Genomic DNA, 24,214 nt, shown 5'->3' with positions numbered 1-24,214 from the left:
CCCTGTAAGCTGTCCTGGCAAATCAAAGCATTTCATTGCTGGAAACCAAATGCCAGATTGGACCTTGATCAGATCCAATAAAGCAACCCTTAACTACCGCTGATGCAAGTCAACACATTTGTGCTTAAGTATTCCAGATTTTATAAACTGCTTCTAAATCTAGAAGACCCCAGATGAGATCTCTAGAATATTTGTCATGCTAAATTAAACAGACATTTGAGAAGGGGAAAAATCAGCTGAACATTCACACAATCTCTAGGGATCCTAGAATATGCCTTTCTTACTCCTAAACAGTTTATGCAAATGGTTTTGTTGGGTGTTTAAAATTCATTGTGTTAAGGAACTGGGAAGCTATTTGAGGCTGTATGAGCAGAACAGAGGGAAAGGTGGAAAGTGAGCAACACAAACAAGCTGGAAGGCCAGGGGGAAACTGCCCGTGGTTATACTGTGTGAAGTTCCACCTCACAAAGACTTCCACACCAGCTCCTGTCGCCAAGTTCTGAGCAAGAATTTCCAACATTTTCAGAATCGTCCCTTCCTTCCCCTTGCTGCTGCTTTTAAAAGCTGAAGTGCGTGACTTTCGGTTCAGAACTATTTGAGTCCTATTGGAAGGCGCATACAAATATTTGGATCCCCATTTTCTGTGACGAGTCTTAAGGCAGCCTTTCTCAACCTGGTGCCCTCCAGATGTGTTGGACTACAACTCCCAGCATACTAGGTCTAGCCCAGTACATCTAGAGGGCACCAGGTCAGGGAAGGCTGCCTTAGGGATTTAGCTGTCCTAGAGATTTGTTGCAATCACTCTGGTTCCACGACCGAGAAGCAGAAGAGCAGCCTAAGTCTTGGATCTTGTTTTATTATTTTTTTTAAAAAACACAACAAAACAGAAAGAGGGGAGGAAGACATGAGCACACCCCCTGAAGATTTGTCAGTGCCTCAGGCAAGCTGTGTTGAATAATCGGTATAATTTCTAGAAAAAGGAAACCCTCAAGTCTAGGGCCATGTGAGCTGCAGTACAAACTCGATCCAGTTTAACTGCCACACCGTGGCTTCCCCTGCTCCTGACAGCAACTCTGAAGGTGCGGTAGTTTTTAAAAGGGGGGGGGCATGCAAATTGCCCATGTGCTCACAAAGCTAGTTCCTCTGGGGAGAAGTCACGACAGCTTATTCAAAGTCATCCAATTCAATCTCCATTTGTACGCCCCACCACCATTAGGCCTGGAGTATGCAGGTACCTGAAGCCCATTACTAATGCCTAGGGGAATTCCACTGGAGGCGAAGACAACTGAGCAACCCCCCCCCCCGAAATTGAAGCATTTCACTGCTTTGAATGACTGCTAATGCTCTGGTACCCCCTACATGGAGGTGATCTGATTTTCCATGCTAAGGTGGGCCCATCAGGTTGCAGCCAAGATTCTTCGGTACCTTTAAATTTTTGGATGAAATCGGAAACCAGGCAGCTTCCCTTGCCCAAGTCTTCCCCACTTGTCTCATCTACTCAGGGATTCCCAGTGCACAGGACTGAGTGGGACAAGAGCAGGAAAGGTTTCAAGAGGCTAATGCCCCAGTTCAGCATCAAGATTAAAGGTTCAAGGGAAACCTCTGGGTTACAGCCTAGCCCCATTTAAAGGAGTCTGCTGGGGAGCCATTAAATCCACTAGGTCGAGACCAGCCTCTGTAGTGACAGGCCACGGCTAATACATGCAGCACCTTCTGGAAGTCGGAAAGCTCCCATGAGCAACTCACTCTTTCAGGTTAAATACATGAACACAAGAGCAGAATGAAATTTCTGGCTTGATCCCCAGTGCTGAGGGCAGCGCCATGCGGTTGGGGGGGAAATCAGCTCTAAAAATGAGGTAGATTATTCAAGGCCTCTCAGTCCAGTTCACAGCCAGTAAAAAGCAGGAAGGACCATGCATTTTCAAGTGGGGAGGGGAGTAGCACCTTGAAAAGAACATGTAAGGAGGTTGAACTGGAAAGGGACTGTTCTTCTGTTTCTCCCCAATGAAAATCAGCACAGTTCTTTGCCTAGAGAAGAGGGAGAAACTGACAACTCCCTCCTGAAATTAACCAATTCATAATGAAATGGAACTAGTTGCCGCTTTTTCCCACAAAGGCAAACACTGTGTTCACACTAGCTGGGCTTAGTCCAAAAGCCAAATTCATAGACAATGCAAGCCGTTGAGTCTTGGGCCATATAAGCTGCAAAATAAACTTAATCCAGTTTAAACAGTCATGGCTTCTCCCAGTAGCAACTCTAAACACTGTTGTTTAAAACCTATGTATGTGAGAATTATCAGCATTAAGACAGCTTGGCATCTGGACCAAGCCCTCCCCACAGAACACTTGGCCACTGGAGGGTATCTGCTTAGCTCCCACACACTTAACCAGAGATGTAGAGAGGCGGAACATGCACACATAGCTTAAAAAGAGGTGTGTGAATTGGAAGAAGCAATTTCTGAATACAAGCCAGTATTCAATGTTGGCTGCAGGCCAGTTAGAATATTATTTTCCAAAGGTGTTTCTACAAATATAGGTAAGTGGAATGCACAAATTGGTAATGCACCCATGAGACCAGTGAATTTACAGATTCGAAAAAGGGCTTGGATTTGTCCAGAAGTTGAAACTCTGTATCACCAATTCATGTGTGCAAGTTTACCAGAGTAGATAGATGAAGGAACAATTTCCTTGTCTACGAAAGTGTAATGTGTGACCCAGTCTCAGGTGCTTAACCACAAAAGCAAAATGGAGCAGGGAGTAAGGAGGCAAGAGTCGCTTCTACAAAACCCTGAGCAAGCCAGAGGCTAGGGCGGGAAAAGTTCCACTGCTCTAGGGCAGAGTGTTTCAAACATTAAGGAACGAATTTCCACATGGAGATAGCCACTGTCCTCAGCAAATGAGGTGAGAAAAAAAAGGGGTAGCATGAGTACAAGGGTGAAAAGAAGGTCCCAAGAATAAGAAGCATGGGTGTGTGGAGATGTGTGTACATGTATCTCCCCTTTTCAGTTCAATCCTCGCCCCTTAAGTTCAAGCTCAGCATCCATTTCACCTTCCAAGCTCTTGAGGTTGACACTGGCCCTGATCCAAAGCAGCACACAGCAAGGCCATGGAGCTTTTTAACATGGTTTTCTCAAGAGCAGTCATTGTGAAAGTGAAAATTGCTTCTGATGTAATCTGCGATAGCTACTACTGGAGGAGGAACACACACACACACACACACACACACACACACACCAAAGACCGTCAAAAACGCTGCTACATCTGTGTAAGCCTGTGTGAATGTGTGTGAAAAGGGGCTTGCTGGACCAGGCCCTCAACAGGAAGGAAAAAATCCAGCTAGAAACACTGGAGCACTGTGTTGAGCGGCCCAGAGGCAAAGAGGACAGTTTGCTCCCGAGGGGGTATATATTATACACAAATGCCTGCAGGGAGGCCTCTCCTACACATGTGGCACCACGACGTAGGGCTGGTGGGGGATCAGCTTCTGACGCTCGTTGCAGTTGTAGATCCAGCGAGGGCGCACGAAGGAAAGGTTGGCGTTCTCATTCAGAGCCTGCAGCGGGAATCAGAAAACAGCCAGTGCTTGAACAGTCCCTGCCTCCTCCCAAAAGATGGAGCCAGTCCATCCGAAGGTGATACATTTCTGTCACACCAGGATGAGTGTTCAACCCCCTCCATTAGTTAAATTTCAGCTGAGGCACAAACTTGGAGGCAGCATGGTGTAGTCCTTAAGATTGTTGGGATTGGACTGGAAGACGTGGTTCAAATCTTCCATTCAGCCATGAGGCTTGCTAGTTGATCTAGGGCCTTTTGCTAACTCTGAACCTAACCTACCTCCCAGGATTGCAGAGAGGATAAAAGGCTGGAGCGCAAATCATGCACATCATCTTGAATAACTTGGGGGGGGGGGGTATAAAAGTTACAAGCAAGCAATAAACTTGCCTCAGGCGTGCCACTGTAACTTTCATCTCCAGCCCTCCCAACCAATGGCAATGTAGGTCTATCCCACTGGGCTTTTATAAGGATGCTTTCAAGCTTCAGACACCTGAAAGCACTCTCTAAATGCTCACAATTATTATCACGTAGATCTGTACCTGCTACAATTCACCACTGGAAAAGCTTGTCCATATCATATATTCCTCTATTAATTTTGTTAGGGTCCTAGGGGCCCACCTGAGAGTGCACCACAGACCACAGCTTAAGAACTTCTGGGCTAGTGCAACAGAGCTGGCAGGATGAGCTCACCTCCTCAAAAGTGTCATCCCACTCTTGAGCCGTGATCACATAATTCACTCGCTCGTTCATATAGTCCTCCACCTCTCTGCAAACAGAAGAGAAGTATTCCCTCATTAATGTTCTTTACAAATGACTTTTCCCCTTGCCTCTTCCTGAGAAAAAGCAGAAGTGATTTACATTATAACGTATATTTGACAAGAATAGATACAGCATTATGAAACAGCAGAGATGGAATTAGCACACTTATTCTTTATTATAATCTGACAACAATGAACATTCATACAGCAGTGATGCCGTTTTAAATATTGTGCTCATCACACACACGCCATGCACAATATCGCACGGGCACCCTCTTGTAAACAAAGAAAGACTTTCTACAGCTTCATCTGTTTCTAAGCAATTAGTGTGCCACATGTTATGATATATTATGGGATATTGTCTGAATCATACTTCTTGAATTATTTTTAAGCTGCCCCTGACAATGGGAGTGCAACACACTCAAAACAGGTTGAAGAGTTGGGCTGTCTGGAAAGTTTCTGGCCCCTCCTATGTCTAAAGAAGCATAACAATGGGAAAAAAATCTCTCAGGCTGCAACATTAGGGTGTAGAATTTGGATGTCCTTCTTTCTTTACTATACACAGCTTAGCCTCCCCTTTTTGTAGCCCCCAATTAAAACATGATGCAAGATTACTCCGCATTCCACCTGGGCTGTGGCAGGCAACATATTGCTAACAAAACTCACCCATTAAAAGCTGTGATGTAGCGGTTCAAAAGGCGCCGCTCCTGAGAAGGGAATTCACCATAAAGGAAGAAGCATTTGCCCCCAAATAAATCTGGAAAGGAGACGGTTAAGTTAGCAGAGAAGTAGAATGAAAGCTCATACCCCAAGAATGCCCCAGAAATTTAACCTGGGATCTCCAAGCATTAATTCCATTAATCGTGATAGAGGCCCTTAAGTTCCAGCACAAAACAGACCTCGTTTTTACTAACAAGGAAAGAGATCGTGCATCTACAACCCATCCCCGAACCGTATTTCCCCAGAGTCCTTGCGCCCCTAGCATAGCAGGGGAAAAGCCGAGGCCGTCCACCATTAAAGAATTCTTAAATAATTTATTAGCTACAATCTAACTGATTAATCTCAACTTTAAACTAATTTACATTGTATAAGCTTCAATATATGTAAGTGCCCCTTAGAGATACTGAAAGAAGAGCAAGATACAAGTAAAACAAAAGCTAAATCACCACTCATTGTTAGAAGCAAAGGTCATATTTAATATTTTCTCCTCCATTTCCAGTTACACGAGTGCTCAAGAACCAAAATAGCCTCACAAGAGAAACAAGCATGCCATTAACTCTCTGCCTAATTAACATTCATCCCCACAGGTTAATCAACTAATCATCTACGGTTTAGTTGATTGATCTACTTAATTAAAACTTGTAGACCTACACCAAAACAGACTTCCCCATATCCCATTAGTTCTAATATACCTGGTAGTTCTGGGATAGGCTGATCCGGCTCCCCCTTTTCCTCAATATCTGTGTTCTCATCTGTGGAGCCGCCGTAGGGATCATCATCTGGTTCTGGACCAGCCCTCCGCCCTCCTTGCTGCTTTTTGCGGTGCTCCTCTTCTACTCTAAAGCCAGGGGAAAATCGAGTCATTTAGGGGCAATGGACTCGCTACTATCTCCCCTCATCACAATCAGCATCAAGCTTCTAGTCCTCACAATTAAAGCGCATATTTGCAATTTGTGCTGGAGGCCTAGAAAACATACGAAGTCTAGGTGAAGGGTTCCCCTGATCAGAGGAAGAAAGCTTCTCCCTTACACAGCAGCTTCCTGCCCCTTCCCACCAGTACCAACTCCTTTCCCCCCATACTTGCTCACCTGCTGGCTACATGAGCATCCAGCCACCATTCCAACCCCTTGAAACACAAAATCCCCACTTTTGTTTTTTTATCCCTCCTCGGGGTCATGGCTCATGGAAGGACCAACCACAGTGATCTTCACTGGACCAACCTCCTCAGCTCATCATCGGTGTCACCGGAGCCCTCGCCCCCATTGTCTCGAACACCTGAGAGATTGCAGGGGGGGAAAAAGGAGAGGGAACATTTAGCAATGGATAAGCTCCTACTGTGCATGGATGGGCTAGCCCAGCCCCTGGCCCACAACACAGGAGCCATCACCTGTCCCTTCCACCTGCAGGGTACCTGTCAGGGACCCAGTCTCGGCTGCCAAGTTAATTGATGGTACTATACAAAACCTTGGCAGGTCCACGAGAAAATGGCAATAGGGAAGGAAGGAACTGAGGCTGGATGGCTTAGTGAGAAGACGCTCAGAAGGCCTGGTGGGGCCCACAGGTCATACCCAGAGGAACGGGGGTCTGCTTCTTCCATCAGATTGGGAGATCAGGTGCTACGTGCAAAGCTTGCAACGTTTTTAAACATCTACCTAGTTTTACAAGATTATGAGCTGCACGGAGACAGATTTTTCCTCCTTTTCCAATAATGCTAGAACTCAAAGCTCATGTAACAAACGGATCGGGCAGCACGTCTGAGACTTCTTCACACCATGCATAATTGCTGACTTAACCACCCCTAAGATGTTGTAACATCAACTTGCTTAGATGGCTTGAAAATATTTCTTTTATAAGATGTGACAAATTCAGGGGGAGTAGCTCTAGCCGTGGTGATTGGAAATCAAACAGGACTTCCATGTACACAGCCAGAATGCCTCCTCAGTGATCAGATGACGGGGACCCACGAAAAGGGGTGGACATCCAGCTTCCAAGGTGCTGGCTGCTGTTGGAAACAGGATGCTGGACTAGCTGGGCCTTTAAGTCTGATCCAGCAAGGCCGTTCTTCTGTAAAGGTAGTACCCCTCAACCCTACCTGTGGCATCCTCATCCTCACTGCGGGACGCTGCGGAGTCAGCCACTGGGGCCTGCGAGTTGTTGTGGATGCCGCTGTTCCGAGAGGTGCTGGGCTTCTCTTCCTCTTCAGAGGATGCTTTCCTTGGCACCGTTCGGGCTACTTTGGGGCTGGTGGGAGTCTTGGGCTTGTGGTTGGAGCTGGGCAGCTTGGCTTTCTGTAAAATAAAGAAATAAAAAAACAAAAAACAGTGCTTGGATTACAGGCAGCGGGAAAGTGTGCCAGCACCCTCAGCTACAGATTTTACAAGGCTACCAGGGGCATGCAGGATTTGGCTAAATCTGGGAGAAGTCGGGGTGGGGCTTGCAGATTTCGTTACAGGACTCCCATCTCCCCACGCACCCCTCCATATTTCAAGCACTGAACAAGGGCGAGCCCTGTGAGTGGGGCTGTGTCTCTGCTCTGCATAGCTCCTGGCTCAACACTGCCCCACCCTGGAATCACCGACAGCCTAACAGCTTATACTGAACTTGGCAATGTACATAAGTGATACATTGTGAATTCCGGCTTTCCCTTTGGTCCAGAATTTGGCACCCACTGATGCAGAATTTCTTTTCAACAGGATTGTTACACGATCTTTTAAAAATCCGATGAAATCAAACTTGAGTGAATCACTCATTCGGTTAAACAACGTAACCTGCATATGATTAATACACCTTTCGCCGACCTGGAGCCCTCCAGATATCTTGGATTATAATACCCTGGCTGGGAATGATGAGAGTTGTGGGCCAAGCCATCTGGAGGGCCCCAGGTTGGGGAAGGCTGGACTAATACAACAGTTTGGATGGGGGAGGGAAAAGCTATTTCCTTTCATTTATGTGCCACAGTAGATGAGGTCTTAGAAGAGGCACTCCCCTTTCAATCTCAGACTGGAAGTAATAATGCCTCTTCTGAGATGGCACCTGCAATGTTGAGCTTTTCGAAATACTTACATTAACAATTAAACATTTCTATTTATTTATCGGCCTGGAACCTTGATTATTTGTGGGAGCGCCCCTCCCTATATATGCCTGCCCGAGAACTGAGATCTGTTGGATAGGCCCTCCTCTGCGTCCCACCAGTGCGAGACATATACTATGGTGGGACGTGGGAGAGGGCCTTCTCTGCTGTGGCACCCCGGTTGTGGAATGCCCTCCCCGTGGAGGCCTGATTGGCAGAGACATTGGTCACAGTTCGGCACCAAGGAAAAACATAGCTTTTTACCAAAGCCTTTGAGGGCTAAATGCATTCCCTAAAGTGGCACGCTGTTTTAACTGTTTTATTGTTTTAGATTCTAATTGGCATTCGCTTGTTCATGGTTTAGTATGTTTTTAACTGTATTTATTTTTTTATACTGTTTAAATTGATTTTATCTGTACGTCGCCCTGAGATCTTATGGTATTAACAAAACAAGCACCAATACAACAACCATAAAATCACACTATAACACTAAGACAATTAAAATACAACACACACACATTTTAAATGCACTGCCCGATTAATTGGGGTTGCCTTTTCAGTCATTTAAAAAGGCTTTGCACTCAAGTATCTAACCGAAGCTCGAAGACCTGCTTTTCAAGCACGGCCTATGTGCACACATCCTGATCTAGCAGTGCCGGAGGGCCAACAGCAACTCGCCCCAAAACAAAGCAAGGCACCCAGATGACCACGGCAGCACGTTACCTGTTGATGAGCAAGAGGCTTGTGGTGCTGGGTGGAGATCTCTTCGTCACTCTCCTCCTCCTGCTCGCTGCTGGAGGATTCTGGGCTGACCATCAGGTAGCTGGGGAAGAGAACCCACCAGCTGTAACCCCGGATGCGGCTGAAGCCAGACCTCCTATCCCAATACAACTAGAACAGGAATCCTAGACCGAGGAGGCTTTGGGGAGGTTCTTGCTCCTCTCGCTGCCCTCCCCCCACTCACCGCTTGCAGGGAAGGTGCCGTCGTGTGCGGTAACAGTCCAGTATCCACTCCTTGCGCACAATGATGCCCCCAAGCCCTTTCACCTGGCTGTATTTGGGCGTGTTGGCAAAGGCGCAGCTAGCAAGAGAGGGAACAGTGGGACACTCAGTACAGAGCATCACCCAAGCACCTGTAAGCCTGCATCGAAAGCAGAATTGCTGGCAGAGACCACAACGATTCACTCCATCATTTTAAAGAAAAGGTGGGCAACTGCGGGAGGTCTGGGAGCTGTCTACATAAGAGCAGCCCTGCTGGATCAGGCCAAGGGTCCACCTAGTCCAGCATTCTGTTCACACAGTGCCAACCAGCTGCCACAGGAAACCCACAAGCAGGGCATTCTCAGGACCCTCACCAAACTGCATAGGAAGCCACCTTATACCGAGTCAGACCCATTGTCCTTCTAGCAAAGTATTGTGGGAACCCTGTCCTGGCCTGCCTGTGGAGATGCCAAAGACTGAACGTAAGAGCCGTGGTGCTGGATCAGACCAAGGGTCCACCTAGTCCAGCATTCTGTTCACACAGTGCCAACCAGCTGCCACAGGAAACCCACAAGCAGGGCATGAACGCAATGGCACTCTCCCACCCATGTTCCCCAGCAACTGGTGTATATATGCTCACTGCCTCTGGTACTGGAGGTAGCACATAGCCATCAAGACTAGTAACCATTAATTTACGTTATCCCGTCCCCCAAATATATGGGCTGCACTAGGTAATTAAAAAAAGAAATTATATTAAAAAATAAATCTCTGGAGCGCTGAAATGGACAGACTTCACTTGCAAACAAGTGAAATTTGATGCTCTTAGTGCTCCACAGCTGCTATGGAGTGCCACTTTGTTTGCAAATTAAAAATAGTAATAATTCAGGGGTGTGGCAGGGAGTAATGGGGGCAGCATGCAGCCCCTGGGCCATGTGTTGTTCATCCGTTTCAAAGGCATATGGTGAAGGCAGCAATGCTGTGCAGACTTGCCAGGGAATAACTGAACTCCCTGGGACTTACTCTAGAGTAGATGTGCATAGGATCAGGCACCTCAACCGAAATCTCAAATCGGCTTGCAGTCCTGATTTTATTGTGGCTGACCAGCAACTGCAGAACTCCCTCCTGCCCCCCGCCCCCCAGATACTTGCCAACACCGGATTCCTTTGGTGGGGAGGGGTTGGGGAAGGTGTGGAATTTTAAAACATTTGTTCTTGGTACCAATGTTTTCAGACTCATTCCGATATTCGGTAAAACAGGAAGTTAACAAAATACAAATGGATGCCTTGACCTGTTTGGTTGGAGACTTTACATTTATGGAGGCTTTTAAATCTACAGATGAGGGGGGAAAAGTGCAGAGCTTTAGGAGGGGCAGTAAGGTCCAGTGGTTTGCAGGACACCTACATGAGGTGAGTGCTGTCTGGGGTCCAGTCTGGGCGGTACTTGCCCCCCATCTCTAGGGCCTTGTCCCGCAGCTCAGAGCGGAAGGGGTTCTGGAAACCGCTCAACACGAACACGGTACCCTGCAGGAGGTGCTGGAAAGACCCGTTTGCTGTCGCCTCCGAAGACGACGTTTGCAGAGGCTTTTTGGAAGGTGGCATCTTCTGTGGAGGTGGCGCTGAGGAAGAAGCTGTGGATGGGGAAAGATGGAAAGTAAAACAGAAATTATTTAGGGTGAGGAGGGTAAGTAGAAATCACTATTCACTCTTCCACACAAACCAATCGAAATCTGCTGCAGAACATGCAACAGTTTCGTTCCACAATCTTGTTTGCTTAGAATTCCTGTATAAATAGCTGCTAGAATTAGGTAACATGTGAGGAAGTGGCAATGTCCAGAGTTGCCTAATCCATAATTCTGCCATCAGTTCATATGAAATTTGGAACTAGATGCAGTATGTGCCGACTGGAAAAAGCCCATATTCATTTTTAAAAGAACCAAGTTTCTAGTCCATAGGGATGCTAAAACCTGAAAGCATGTGGACAACACCTAGTAAGCTATCAGAAACCAGAACATTTGGGGAGGCGAGGAAGAAAGACTTAAAAGGACTTTTAGAGGTTAGGAGCTTTGGGATAACCTGGAAAAGTCTAACTATGAGTGCCTTCCTCCCCAGATCAGGTGGGTGGCCACCAGGGACAGGTCTTTTTCTGTTGTGGTTTCTTAATTGAAGAATGCTCTTTTTAAACAAGTTTACCTGGCACCTACCTCAATTTCTGTAAGATGTCAGCTGAAAACTGTTTTACTCAATAAATACATTGGGGATTTTAATTATGGACAGTGCTGAACCTTGGACTTCAGTTTGCTGGAAAGGCAGGGCATTCATCTTTGAAATAATCATGCAAAGTAAGTACACTTATGAACATCTCTCTTGTTTTTATTTGCATCGTCTATACCAGCCTTGCAAGTAAGTTTACAAAAGCTACTAGCCTGTCTGTCCATGCATACCTAAAGTAATCATTAGATGGTACACCAAAGGACCTAAAAAACTAATTGCTTTCTGGTATTCAAAAGCTCCTCTGACTTGTCACCTTGAAGAAGTCTTTACCTGTCACAGACAACAAGAAAAAAGCCAAATCCTGCAAAGTGGAACAATTTGGGCTACCCTAGTGCAGAATTTTCCTAATTTTGTTTAAAAGCACAGAGAATAGATCATCTTGTTTATGCCTGAGCTGAAACAGCCTATCGTTAGAAGAGGAAATTAAAAGCTGCAAGGAGATATTGCCAACTTATGTTGCCGCAACCTCCATAAATGAGCATGCAAAACAGTCAAGTTATGGACAGCTCTGTATGAGGCAGAAGTGGTGTCTAAATGGCACAGGGGCACTGTGGCCAGTTTATGCTAAACATCTGGCAACACAGTTGTTTTGCAAGCTAAATATGTAGAAGGGAAGCATAAAAGGCTTTTCTTTTCAAACATTCTGAGCTAACAAGTACATTTCTGAAGATGAATGTCCATTCAGACACTCAGACACAGTGAAGGGGTTTTCAAGCTCTGATCACAACTAGGGTTGTCACCTGATTAAATCTGTGTATGACCAAGAACACATAGATCCGAAGCAAAAAGAGATTGGTTATGTTTGTTGCATTGTACTGAATATTACAGAACCTATCATTTATGCATTATACGTCACAATGCATTGTTATGCACTATGATACTGTCACCAGCAGCAGCAGTTCCAGCCGGTTGTACCAAGGTTGATGAGGGGGAAGCAGGGCCATTCATAAGCCCTGCTGAAAGATCCCCCCCGCCACACTTCCCTCCCGATTCCTTTGTCCTTGTGTGTTGTGTCTTTTTCAGACTGTAAGCCTGAAGGCAAGGACTGTCTTACTTTAATGATTATACATAAGTTGCTCCGGGAGCTTTTTTGGCTGAGTAACGGGATAAAAATACTTTATGTTGTACTTGTGATGTATACAGATATTATAATATCATAAATGCATAATCCTTTGCATTTATTTGTTAATTTAAATAAATGCAAAGGATTATGCATTTATGATATTATATCTGTATACATCACAAGTACAACATAAAAAAGAGGCAGTCACTCGTCTGTGAGAGAGAAGGGAGAGTGCTTACAACGGTACTTGCCACCTGCAGATTTTATCAAGCCCGATTCAAAGTGCTGGTATTAACATTCAAAGCCCTAAACAGTTTGGGAACAGGTTACCTGAAGGATTTTCTCCCCCCATATGCACCTGCCTGGACCCTAAGATCATCTTCCGTAGGTTCTTCCCTAGCAGCCCCTGCCAAAGAGAGGTGGGTGGCTACCAGGAACAGGGCCTTCTCTGCTGTGGCACCCCTGCTGTGGAATAAGCTCCCTAGAGGGGTTCACCTGGTGCCTATGTTGTACTCTTTCTGGCACAAGGTGAAGATCTTTTTATTTTCCCCAGGAATTTTAGTATTCCAGTCCTTTAGCTCTGCTGTTTAAATTTGTTACTGTATTTTAAGTCTCTGCATTGCTGGTAGGTTTTATGGTGGTTGTACTTTTATACTGAAGTTTCAATGCTTTTATATTGATTTTATGTTGTAGTTGTGGTTTTAATTTTTGTGAACCCTGCAGAGCGCTTCAGCTATTGGGTTGTATAGAAAGGTAATAAGTAAATAAATAAAAAATACATATTTGCATTCATATTATACACTGTCGTCTCCTAAATCAGGGCACCTTTACATTGACCTATTGAATCCAGTAAATATTGCATCGCTAGCCCCGCCAAGGCAATATTCCTTGGAACTAGGCAGGACAGGAACCAGAAGGGGCCCTCTCTCAAGCAGGATGGAGCAGACAAGGCTGTTCTGTGTAGCCCTGCTTATTACGGCAAGAGGGAGGAGCAACCCATATGCAAATCTCCTCCTCAGCTGTAGGAAAAGAGTGAGGCTGCAAGCCTTCACATGCTTACGAAGAAGCAACGTGGAAGGACTTATCCCTGAGCAAACCTGCTTAGACCTGCACTCCAAGGTTACTCATCACTGCAAGCAAGTTCCACCAAACCCAAATATAATCTTCAGCTCCTCCCAGAATAAGGGAGAAGACTGCAAAGCCCCATTCCCAAAAGCATCATTCCCGCCACACACCTTTGTGTTTCTTGGAGGGCGGCTGCACAGGTCGGGGAGTATCGGGATGAGATTTCTTGGCCGTAGTTGTGAGACTTGCATTTTCCTTGCTGAATTCGAACTTCCTCTTGACCGGCGTGGCTTCCTGCAAGTACACAAAAACTAAGGCAACAATCCCATACCCATTTACCTGGGAGCAAGCCCCAATGAACTCAATGGGATTTATTTCAGAGTAGGCATATGAAGGATTGTGCCGCCAGTGTCCCTCTTAGTTTGGCCGTGGCTACTTCTAGTAGCAGTACCGCTGCTTCGGTACACAGGTGCCTCTAGTTCATGTGCATAGAGAGGAGATGCTGTTGATGCTGGGACAGCTACCTATGTCAGTGAAGACACCACATACCTGAGGAGTAGACTTGCTCCCATATCTTTAATAGCAGCCTGACACACGGACATTTAGCAAGTGATGCTTTTCCCCACTGCCCATCTTAAACACAAAAAAGGACAGGTAGTATAGCCCAGTAATTAACAGACTGAGCTGCAAATGAGGAACTCCCCAGTTCATTCATTCATTCAATTTCTGTACTGCCCCATAGCTGAAGCTCTGTGTGTGGTTCACAAAAATTAAAAAGCATTAAAATACATTATATAAAGTATAAAACCATTCACGTAATGACAGAAAACAAATAGCACACACAACAACAACATTTATCTAAAGCAATTTAAAACAATCAGCCAGGGACAATCCAAGAGATATGTTGCCAAATGCCTGGGAGGAAACTTTGATGTTTCTGCAATGTTTCAAGTTTCACCTCTGCCATGAACTCACTTAAAGACTCTATTATTCCAGCAGGCCTTCCCTTTTTAGAACTCTTGTTACTTTTGCTGACTTTTGTATACTGTTTTTAAGCTGGGTTGCTTTATTACTGGATTTTTTAAAAAAACTGTTTTTAGTTCAAAGTTGTTTTTAGTTTTATGTTGTTTGAATCTATTGTCTGTATGCTTTTATGTAAACGGTTTTTAAACTTGGTATTTATTTATTTATTAATTTATTAATCATCCAGCCACGCTGGGAGATGTACAAAGTATATAATAAAACAGTTTAAAACAATAAAATTCTACAGTAAAAACATTTTCTAAAATACCCTAACCCACACAAAATGCCTGCCTGAACAACCACGTTTTTAATGCACGGCGGAAGCTCATTAAAGAGGGGGCATGGCGGAATTCCCTAGGGAGGGAGTTCCACAGAGTGGGGGCCACCACAGAAAAGGCCCTCTCCCTCATCCCCACCAGTCTAGGTGTCCTGGCTGATGGGACAGAGAGAAGGCCATCCAAGGCTGATCTTATTAAGCGGCCTGTCTGGTGTTGCTGGAGGTGCTCCTTAAGATAGGCTAGGCCGGGCCGGAACCGTATAGGGTTTTAAAGGTCAAAACTAATACCTTGAATTTGGCCCAGAAAACAACTGGTAACCAGTGAAACTCCTTCAGCACTGGAGTGATGTGATCTCACCGGCGGCTGCCTTTAATCAGGTGAGCCGCAGTGTCCTGTACCAGCTGCAGCTTCCAAACCATCTTCAAGGGTAACCCCATGTAGAGCACGTTGTTGTTGTTGTTCAGTCGTGTCTGACGCTTCGTGACCCCATGGACCACAGCACACCAGGCCTTCCCGTCCTGCGCTCACTCCCAGAGTGTGCTCAAGTCCATATTCATTGCATCGGTGATGCTATCTAGCCATCTCGCCATCTCATCCTCTGCCATCCCCTTCTCCTTTTGCCTTCAATCTTTCCCAGCATCAGGGTCTTTTCCAGAGAGTTTTCTCTTCGCATTAGGTGGCCAAAATATTGGAGCTTCAACTTCAGTATCTGTCCTTCCAATGAGCACTCAGGGTTCATTTCTTTTAGGATGGACTGATTTGACCTCCTTGCAGTCCAGGGGACTCGTAAGAGTCTTCTCCAGCACCACAGTTCGAAAGCATCAATTCTTCGGCGCTCAGCCTTCCTTATAGTCCAGCTCTCACAGCCATACGTTACTACTGGGAAAACCATAGCTTTGATTAGACGGACCTTTGTCGGCAAGGTGATGTCTCTGCTTCTTACTATGCTGTCTAGGTGTGCCATAGCTTTCCTCCCAAGGAGCAAGCGTCTTTTAATTTCATGGCTACAGTCACCGTCTGCGGTGATCTTGGAGCCCAAGAAAATAAAATCTGTCACTGCTTCCATTTCTTCCCCTTCTATATGCCAGGAAGTGATGGGGCCAGATGCCATGATCTTCGTTTTTTGAATGTTGAGTTTCAAACCAGCTTTTGCACTCTCCTCTTTCACCCTCAACAAGTGGCTCTTTAGATCCTCTTCGCTTTCTGCCATTAGGGTGGTATTGTCTGCGTATCTGAGGTTGTTGATAATTCTCCCGGCAATCTTAATTCTGACCTGTGATTCATCCAACCCGGCGTTTCTTATGATGTACTCTGCATATAAGTTAAATAAGCAGGGCGACAATATACAGCCTTGTCGTACTCCTTTCCCAGTTTTGAACCAATCGGTTGTTCCATGTCTGGTTCTTACTGTTGCTTCTTGACCCTAGTACAAGTTTCTCAGGAGACAGGTAAGGTGGTCTGGTACTCTTTCAGAATTTGCCACAGTTTGTTGTGATCCACACAATCAAAGGCTTTAGCGAAGTCAATGAAGCAGAAATAGACATTTTTCTGGAATTCTCTTGCTTTCTCCATGATCCAGCAAATGTTGGCAATTTGATCTCTAGTTCCTCTGCCTCTCTGAAACCCACATTGTACTTCTGGTAGTTCTCGGTTCGCATACTGCTGAAGCCTAGCTTGTAGCTTGTTTACAGTAGTCTAAACGAGAGGAGACCAGGGCATGTACTACTGATGGGAGCAGATGGTCAGGAAGGAAGGGACGCAGCCGCCGTATCAGATGGTGTTGATACAGCGCTGTCTGGCTCACAGCTGACACCTGAGCCTCCAAAACAACCCCCAGGCTGCGGACCTGGTCTTTCAAGGGTAGCCATACCCCATTCAACACCAGGTCAACATCTCCCAACCTCCTCTTGTCTCCCACCAAAAGTACCTCAGTCTTGTCAGGGTTCAGCTTCAGCTTATTCCTCCCCATCCAGCCACTCACTGTCTCCAGACATTTGGACAGGGATTCTACAGCCAACCTTGGTGAAGATTTCAACGAGAGGCAGAGCTGCATGTCATCCGCATATTGATGACACCGCACCCCAAACCTCCTGATAGCCCCCATCAGCTTCACATAGATGTTAAATAGCATCGGGGAGAGGATGGAACCCTGTGGCACCCCACAAGTGAGTGGCCATGGGTCCAAAACCTCCTTTCCCAGTGCTACCCTCTGGTACCTGCCAGAGGGAGGACCGGAACCACCGCAATACGGTATCTCCAATGCCCAACCCCTCCAGGCAGTCCAGGAGGATACCGTGGTCAATGGTATCAAAAGCTGCTGAGAGGTCGAGGAGAACAAGGAAGGCGCATTCGCCCCTATCCAGAGCCCTCCTCATATCATCCACCAAGGCCATTTCTGTCCCATGCCTGAAGCCCGACTGAAATGGGTCTAGATAATTGGCTTCTTCCAAGTGTGCCTTCAACTGCATAGCCACCACCCGCTCAATCACCTTGCCCCAAAATGGCAGATTCGAGACTGGGCAAAAGTTGTTCAGAACGTGGGGATCCAAGGAGGGCTTCTTTAAGAGTAGTCTTATCACTGCCTCCTTGAGGGCTGATGGCAACACTCCCTCCTCAAGGGAGGCGTTCACCACCGCCCTGATCCCCTCACCCAGTCTATATATAGGCTATGTATATTTTATGTATATTTTAATGTTTTAACATTTGTAAACTGCCCAGAGAGCTTTGGCAATGGGGTGGTATAAAAATGTCAATAATGATGATGGTGATGATGATGGGTATGCCTTCACATCCAGACCATCCGTGTGGCATCTAGTTCTTACCTTGGGAGAGGCTTTTGTGGTGGGTTTTTCCACAGAGGACGGTGATGGGTCAGGGGAACCGGACATACTGGTCTGCAGCGAGGCAGCGGCGTAACTGGGTGAAGGCTGGTCGTTCTGAGAGGCTGCAAGGACAAATAATGATCATAACAAATAATAATAATGATATTGATAATGCTAACTCTCAGGAGACACACAGTGGTAGAGCTGATGCTTTGCATTTAAAAGTCTCAGGTTCATCCGAGAGCCAAGAGGAAGCTAACAGATCCCACCTCTCAAACCCACTTATGCTAACTCCATTCCACCATCCCTGCTGAGGGTCTACTTAGGACGCAGTCCTAATGGCCGCTGCACAGCGGCTAGACAGCCATAGGATTGTTCAGTTTCTGGGAACCGACCCAGGAGCCCACGCTCCAAGGTCGATTCCTGGAAAACCGCCTCCCCGCTCCCTCCCCTGCCGCCTTGTAGGCAATGCAGACTGTCCCCAGGCTTCGCACTCGGACGAGCCGCATGGCGCAGTGCGAAAGGTGTTCTTGGGGGCGGGGAGGGGAGTGTGGAAGTGATGGTGCAACGCTTCCTTTGCGTCATCTGGCCTCCCCTCCACCCCCCCCCCCGCTCTGAAGTGCCACAGCTAGACAGTCGAAATCGCCCACCTAGCCGCGAATGACGGGCAGCCGGCGCACAGAGGAAAAGATCCCCTCCCTGCTCCGCCCACCTTGCATTGGCGAGTTCAGGGGCAGCCGTCTATCCGCATAGGATCGCTCCCTTAATTTTTTACTCTTCCCTCCCCACCCTTTTTCCTTGTGTGCCATGTCCTTTTTAGATTGCAGCCTTCTGGGAGGAACTGTCCTGTTTTACTGACTGGTTGTAAGCCACTCCTGGAGTCTTTTTTAGCTCAGGAGCAGGACAACAATACTTGAAATAAACAATACACCCATAAACTCATCAGACCCTACTTGGTAATGGCTACTAAACATGATGGCTAAATGGATTCCCCACAGTCAGGGGCAGAATGCCACTTGGTAGCCATTGCCAGGGAGCCACAGCAGGGGGATGCCCGTTGCCTTCCCCATGCCCTGCTGGTTGGCATCCTGGAAGCAGCTTCCTGGCCACTGAGGGAAACAGAATGCTGGACGTGATGGACCTTCAGTCTGATCCAGCAAGGATCTTCCTGGGTTATCAGCCAGCTGGAGGCAAGATGCTGATTGCTCTGCTATACCTACCTTTAGGCGGAGAGACCAGGGGTTTGCTGGCACGGCTGAAGAACAGGGCGCCAGGTTTCAAGGAGCTGGAGTTGCTGTCGTCCTCCTTCACCTTGAACTGGCCCAGCTTGGTGACCTTCTGCAGAGTGTGGAGCAGGAAGAGACAAGAACAAGGGTTCCACATTGGTCAAGGACCAACAGTAAAGAGCGAAGGGAGGACAATAGCCAGGCTCTTGGGATACTCACCGCCAAAGCTGTTTTGGAATGAACTTCATTGTTTTCTGGAGGTGAGTGGAACCTCACAAAGGAAAGGCCGTAAGCCAGGGACTGAGGAGAAAAGCAAGCAACTCAGGAGAACAGGCGTGGGGAACTTTGGGCCCAGGGGCCAAATCTGGCACTCCAGCATTCCCCACCTACCCCAATTCAAAAAAGCTTGAAATGCCTCTAAGGATGAATTACTGGAATAAGAGCTTTAAGCTAAAATATGCTTGGGAGGATTAATGTTTTTGGCCCCACCTCTTTTGCCTTTGGCTCCACCCCCTGTGTTCAGCCCCACCCCTGGAACATGGCTCCTGAGAGCTTCTCTGAAACTGAAGATAGCCCTTGGGTCCCAAGCTGAAGATCCAGGTTTATCTTCAACTGCAGGGGTTGAAAGAGGTTCCTAACCCCTGCAGTTGAAGATCCAGGTTTATCAATCAGGCAGTCATAAGCAGTTGTTGTCCCCACAGGCTGCAGCCCTCTCTAATCATTGTCCCACACTCCTCCCAAAGATAGGGACAAGAGTCAGCTGTACTGGTAGAACCCACTCACATCCAAGACTGGTATATGCATGTTAGGCAGAGATAAAGCTAACACTCCTGACTCAGAGCTTGCAATTTCCATTCCACCGACCAGATATTTCTCCCTTTATAAACAACCATGTTGGTAACAAATAATTGTTAATTGGCTACCTTTTCAGGTACCTCTGGAACTTATATGCTCTTTTGCTAGAGGTCAGCCCCATTAACATTGCAACCCCAAGCATATGTACTTCAGAGTAAGTCCCACTGAATGCAGTGGGATATACCTCCACAGGATCATGCTCAAAAAAGTATCACATTGCCAGATTTTAATTGTTTCAGGCAGTGCTCTGTATGGATGTGGATTCCCCATCTAGAGGTGTGGTGAAAACCCAAACATGAACCTCTGTGCTTTCACTTCATCTCTAGACAGGAAATCCTAATAGATCTGGGGAGCTACCAGGAGGAATTAACCATGGTCACACCCTCCATTTGCCAGACGTAGCCACAGGTAAATTTATTTATTATTTAAAACATTTCTATCCCGCCCTATATCATTAAGATCGCAGGGCAGCGCACAGATAAAATCAATTTAGAATTATAAAATAATAAATAGTTTAAACACCTAAAATGTATTTAACTATTAAATAAACTAACATTAAAATCTAAAACAGTAAGGGTGCAATCCTATGCATGTTAGGCAGAGAAAGGCCTACAACAGTTAAAACAATGTGCTAGGAAATGCATTTAGCCCTCAAAGGCTTTGGTAAAAAGCCATGTTTTTACTTGGCACCGAAATGAGACCAATGTCTGCGCCAATTGGGCCTCCAAGGGGAGGGCATTCCACAACCGGGGTGCCACAGCAGAGAAGGCCCTCTCCCATGTCCCACCATAGTGTAAACGCCCAGTCTAGTTGAGCTACTCTTCTATCTTCTCTCACTGTGTGCTGTAACAGAAAATGACGGCGAAGTCCTTTTCAACCTATCTCAGCCTCAAAATGCTCCTGTAATACAAGCCAGTATGAAACCGATTTGACAGATGAACAACCGAGAGATGATAACTAACCTACCGCTACTTGGCAAGTCTCCAACTGAGCAGAGAAATGAATGCAGGAGACCCAAGTCTGACACTGGTTGGCATCCCTTATGTGTCCTTTTGCTCTCCAAAATACAAACCTTAGTATAGGGCTGAGTACAAACGATTTTCACCCGGTCCCACTTCCTCTCCATGGTGGCCTTCACCAGCTTATCTGGCCCAAACATACGGACCCTGTTCAGGTTGGTGCTGCTCTTGCTCTCTGACGGGGACATGAAAGAGGAGGTGACCAACAGCACCTGAGATGGAAGGGAAAGGACTACGGTGGAGATCATGCTGCAGACTTTTAAAGGTTACATATCCTGCTGTTACTAAGTGCCAGTTCTGACCCCAAAGAAGGGAAAGGACCACGGTGGAGATCATGCTGCAAAAGGTTACATATCCTGCTGTTACAAAGTTCCAGTTCTGAACCAAAAGACTCCACCCCAATGGGCTTCAGGGATTGGTTACAGCACAGACCTAGGAGGGGGGAGGGATTTAAAAAACACTGAGCCAGGGTCCTGGCTCTTAATGGAAAGTGCTACTTGCAGGGAAGCACAATACAGACACTGTGTGTGTGTGTGTGTGTGTGTGTGTGTGTCTGTGTCTATGTCTATGTGTGTGCACAGGGGGAGGGGACTTTACTGTCTGGGCCTCCTGTGTCTTTATGGTAGCTTGCCATATTTGCCTAGCTTCAATTGTTTTGAATGTATTGTAAGCATTGATTTGTTTTGAATTCAACGAGTAGCCAGCTTATACCACTGGCGTCCCACTCATCTGTGATTCTACTGCCCCGTCCTCTCAGGTTCAAGTTTTCTTCTACGGGGTTGAAGTTCCCCTTCAACCTGGCTTTTCATATCTCTGTGAAACGGTCTCCCCCATAAGCTGTTTCAACACCATGGACCGAAAAAATGACACATCCCATTGCAACAAGGAGATGACTCTGATCCTGCATAATTGAAGACATCAGCTTTTGCTACAGAAGAACCAGCTTCCAAGTCAGGATGGCACATGAGGCCCTGAGTATCATCCGGTTCACATGCACACCCCTCACCTCATAGTTCTGTTCGCTGGAAGAGGCAGAGTTGCCGGCCAGCACTTCCACAAACGCAGAGCCTTCATTGCCAATGTCGATGCTGTGGATCTGCTCCTCTTTCTCAAACTACAGGGAGACAGGACAGCTTCAGTTAAGGGTTACGGGAAATGCACAAGGGCTATCTTGCAGGCCAGCCCTGTCTGGTGGACCGTGATACATGACCCAGGCATGTATGACGGCCTACCATACCAACAAAGATCACTATCCTATACCATGTCAGATGGCTGGTCCATCCAGCCCCGTATTACCTAATCTGACTGGCAGTGGCTCTCCAAGGACTCGGCAGAAGTCTTCCCTTCCCCAGTCCTGGTACCCAAGACCCTCTTAATTGATATGTCAGGGGTTGAACCCGATATGTGTTGCATACAAAACATGCACTCTACCAATGAGGTATGGCCCCTTCACTAGAGACCTAACAGGGCTTCTGTTTTTGCTGCCTGGGACAGTGAAAATACAGAGGTTTGTCAACCACCAGCAGGTCACATAGATGGTTGCTTGGCTGCCTACAGCCTGGAGGATTATTTGTGACAGCAGGGTTACTAAAGCAAGACAAGCTGCTTGGAGGCAAAAGCAGCTTGATGAGGTGCATGGATACAAGAGCTGTGGCAACTCACAGGACTTGCCCAAGCATCCACAGTGTCACTTTTAGAGCAATGAGACTACAGACAGAATGCCAAGTTGCGACTATACACAGAAAACATATATATGAAAGCTTTGCCATTTGTCAGAACTGTGGATCAGTTCATACAGTATGTTCCCCTTCCACAACCATGCACATGCCTGCAGTCATGTAGGGGAACCATCAGCATGAACCAAGCTGTACCTGATTATACTCAATAACAACCTCCACCATCCCACCAGTGTTCTTTCCAGCTGCCACCATTCACAAAACCGCAACAGCTCTGACTATCGCCTCCACCTCGTTTCACAGTGACATCCTTTTGCAGGAGATACCTGGGTGGCTGAGACAGAGCCACAGCTATTCACGCCTTTGAGAAACTAACTGCAGGAGCCAGACGCGGAGCAATTCGCCACTGAAGACGCGCTTCATGACCCATTTACACCCACAACAATCCTGCAGGAGAGTTAGGGCTGATTTCAAACAAACGAAAACTCGCCTGCAATATGACGGAGACTTGCTTCTCCCCTGCTTGGGCGGCCTTCCACTTGCGGTAGGTGTCGGCCTTGAGCAGGTTCTCGGCGCAGTGAGTCTGGGGGTAGAGAAAGGAGGAGAGATGGGAAGGAAAAGAAAAAGAAGAAGAGAGAGATGAGTGGGAGGAAAGAGCCCCTCCAACCCAGAAGAGCTATTCCACCCGGCTGTTCCATGGTCTGCTTCCCCCGCGTCGCTTCCCCAACATGGTCTGCTCCCTGCAATGGCACTCCCCGTCACCAGGGTCTCTTCACACGTGCCCACTCCCTACAGTAGGATGAGGCCGTTTCTGCTCCAGCCCCCTTCCCCCACAACCCTTTATAATGACCTGCCCGCACCCCCCCGCAATCACCCAACCGATGGGCTCTTCCAGATTCTACCAATCAGAACTCCACTCCTCCCACCCCCCCCCACTACGAATGGTTGCGCCCAAGCACCAACGGAATGCCGGTCTTCTCCCCCCCCCCCCCGCAACGGAATCGCCTCCCGGCAAAAGACGGCCGCGGGGCCGTCCGCGCTCCCGCTCGCACCGTGTCGGAGCTGCTCGCAGACACCACATGTCGGACCGCGATCTCCGGCATCTCCCCGCCAGTTTCTGTCACCGCCGTAACCCGGCAGCAAAACTCCACAAGCCACCCGGAAGTGCTGGGCCACCCCCTCCCCTTGTGGGCGCTCTGTACTTACCACCGCCGGGCGCGTCTATGGTTTCCCCGCCACCGCCTCGACAGTCCTCCTGGCGCTTCTGCGCAGGCGCTGGGGGGGAGGAGCGAAAGTCGCGCAGGCGCAGAGTCCGATCGGCGTCTTCCGAGAGGGAGGCAGCGGCGCGACCGCCCGCTGCTTTTCCGCAGCCTGGAGCGGAGCGAGTCTCGCCCCGCCCGCGGCGTTTTTCCAGCGCGTGCGCTCTGGCTGCTTCTCGGCCGCCGCTGCAGAGCTGCGAAGTTATGTTACGCTGTTGCGGCGCGAGGCTGGAAAGGCTTTTAAAATGGGCACTGCAACATACTGTTCCTGGAAAAGGAACAATAAAGAAGGAATGGATCGTTATTAAGTGAACAATAATAACAATACTAATAATAATAATAATACTTAAATTTATTAAGTATTAAATTTATTTTAAATAATAAATTATTTTATATATCTTATATATTTAAGAGCGCTTCGGCTATTGGGCGGTATAGAAATGAAATAAAATAAATTTATTAATCGCCCATCTGGCTGGTCACCCAGCCACTCTGGGCGATGTACAGCATACAATAAAACCATTTAAAACAATAAAATTCTACAATAAAAACATTTTCTAAAGCACCCTAACCC

General features: G+C 47.1%; 1 protein-coding gene across 3 annotated transcripts; it reads right to left on the bottom strand.

Moving 5' to 3' along the window:
* Window positions 1-836: 836 nt before the first annotated feature.
* XRCC1 (X-ray repair cross complementing 1) lies at window positions 837-23,536 on the bottom strand. 3 transcript variants are annotated; one of them, XM_084815182.1, is made up of 17 exons: window positions 23,434-23,536; window positions 22,872-22,964; window positions 21,712-21,819; window positions 20,759-20,917; window positions 19,051-19,131; window positions 18,826-18,943; window positions 17,606-17,727; window positions 13,653-13,776; window positions 10,486-10,711; window positions 9,068-9,184; window positions 8,827-8,926; window positions 7,126-7,321; window positions 6,254-6,308; window positions 5,726-5,871; window positions 4,980-5,070; window positions 4,246-4,388; window positions 837-3,553 (listed from the first exon to the last, which is right to left on the bottom strand). In XM_084815182.1, exons 1-16 carry the CDS (start codon window positions 23,482-23,484, stop codon window positions 4,259-4,261), a joined length of 1,917 nt encoding a protein of 638 aa, XP_084671308.1. In that variant the 5' UTR covers window positions 23,485-23,536; the 3' UTR covers window positions 837-3,553; window positions 4,246-4,258. The 3 variants fall into 3 exon arrangements, with proteins under 3 accessions (XP_084671308.1, XP_084671307.1, XP_084671309.1); XM_084815181.1 differs by having other exon boundaries at window positions 4,246-4,321; XM_084815183.1 differs by lacking the exon at window positions 9,068-9,184 and having other exon boundaries at window positions 4,246-4,321.
* Window positions 23,537-24,214: the final 678 nt, after the last annotated feature.

Source organism: Heloderma suspectum, chromosome 10 (genome assembly GCF_057233095.1).
Source record: "Heloderma suspectum isolate Gila_16-S chromosome 10, 16-S_ref, whole genome shotgun sequence".
Taxonomy (NCBI): domain Eukaryota; kingdom Metazoa; phylum Chordata; class Lepidosauria; order Squamata; family Helodermatidae; genus Heloderma; species Heloderma suspectum.
Note: the sequence above shows the minus strand (reverse complement) of the source record. Positions and strands in the feature narration are given on the sequence as shown.

Bases quoted from the DNA above. Each gene is read 5' to 3' on its own strand.
- XRCC1 (XM_084815181.1), bottom strand. From the start codon at position 23,484: ATGCCGGAGATCGCGGTCCGACATGTGGTGTCTGCGAGCAGCTCCGAC. The intron at 10,712-13,652 runs GTGTGTGGCGGG...CCCCATCCACAG, and splicing joins GCCCTCCAAGAAACACAAAG to CTTCTTCCTCAGCGCCACCT. The intron at 3,554-4,245 runs GTGAGCTCATCC...TTCCCGCTGCAG, and splicing joins GGGATGACACTTTTGAGGAG to GCTCTGAATGAGAACGCCAA.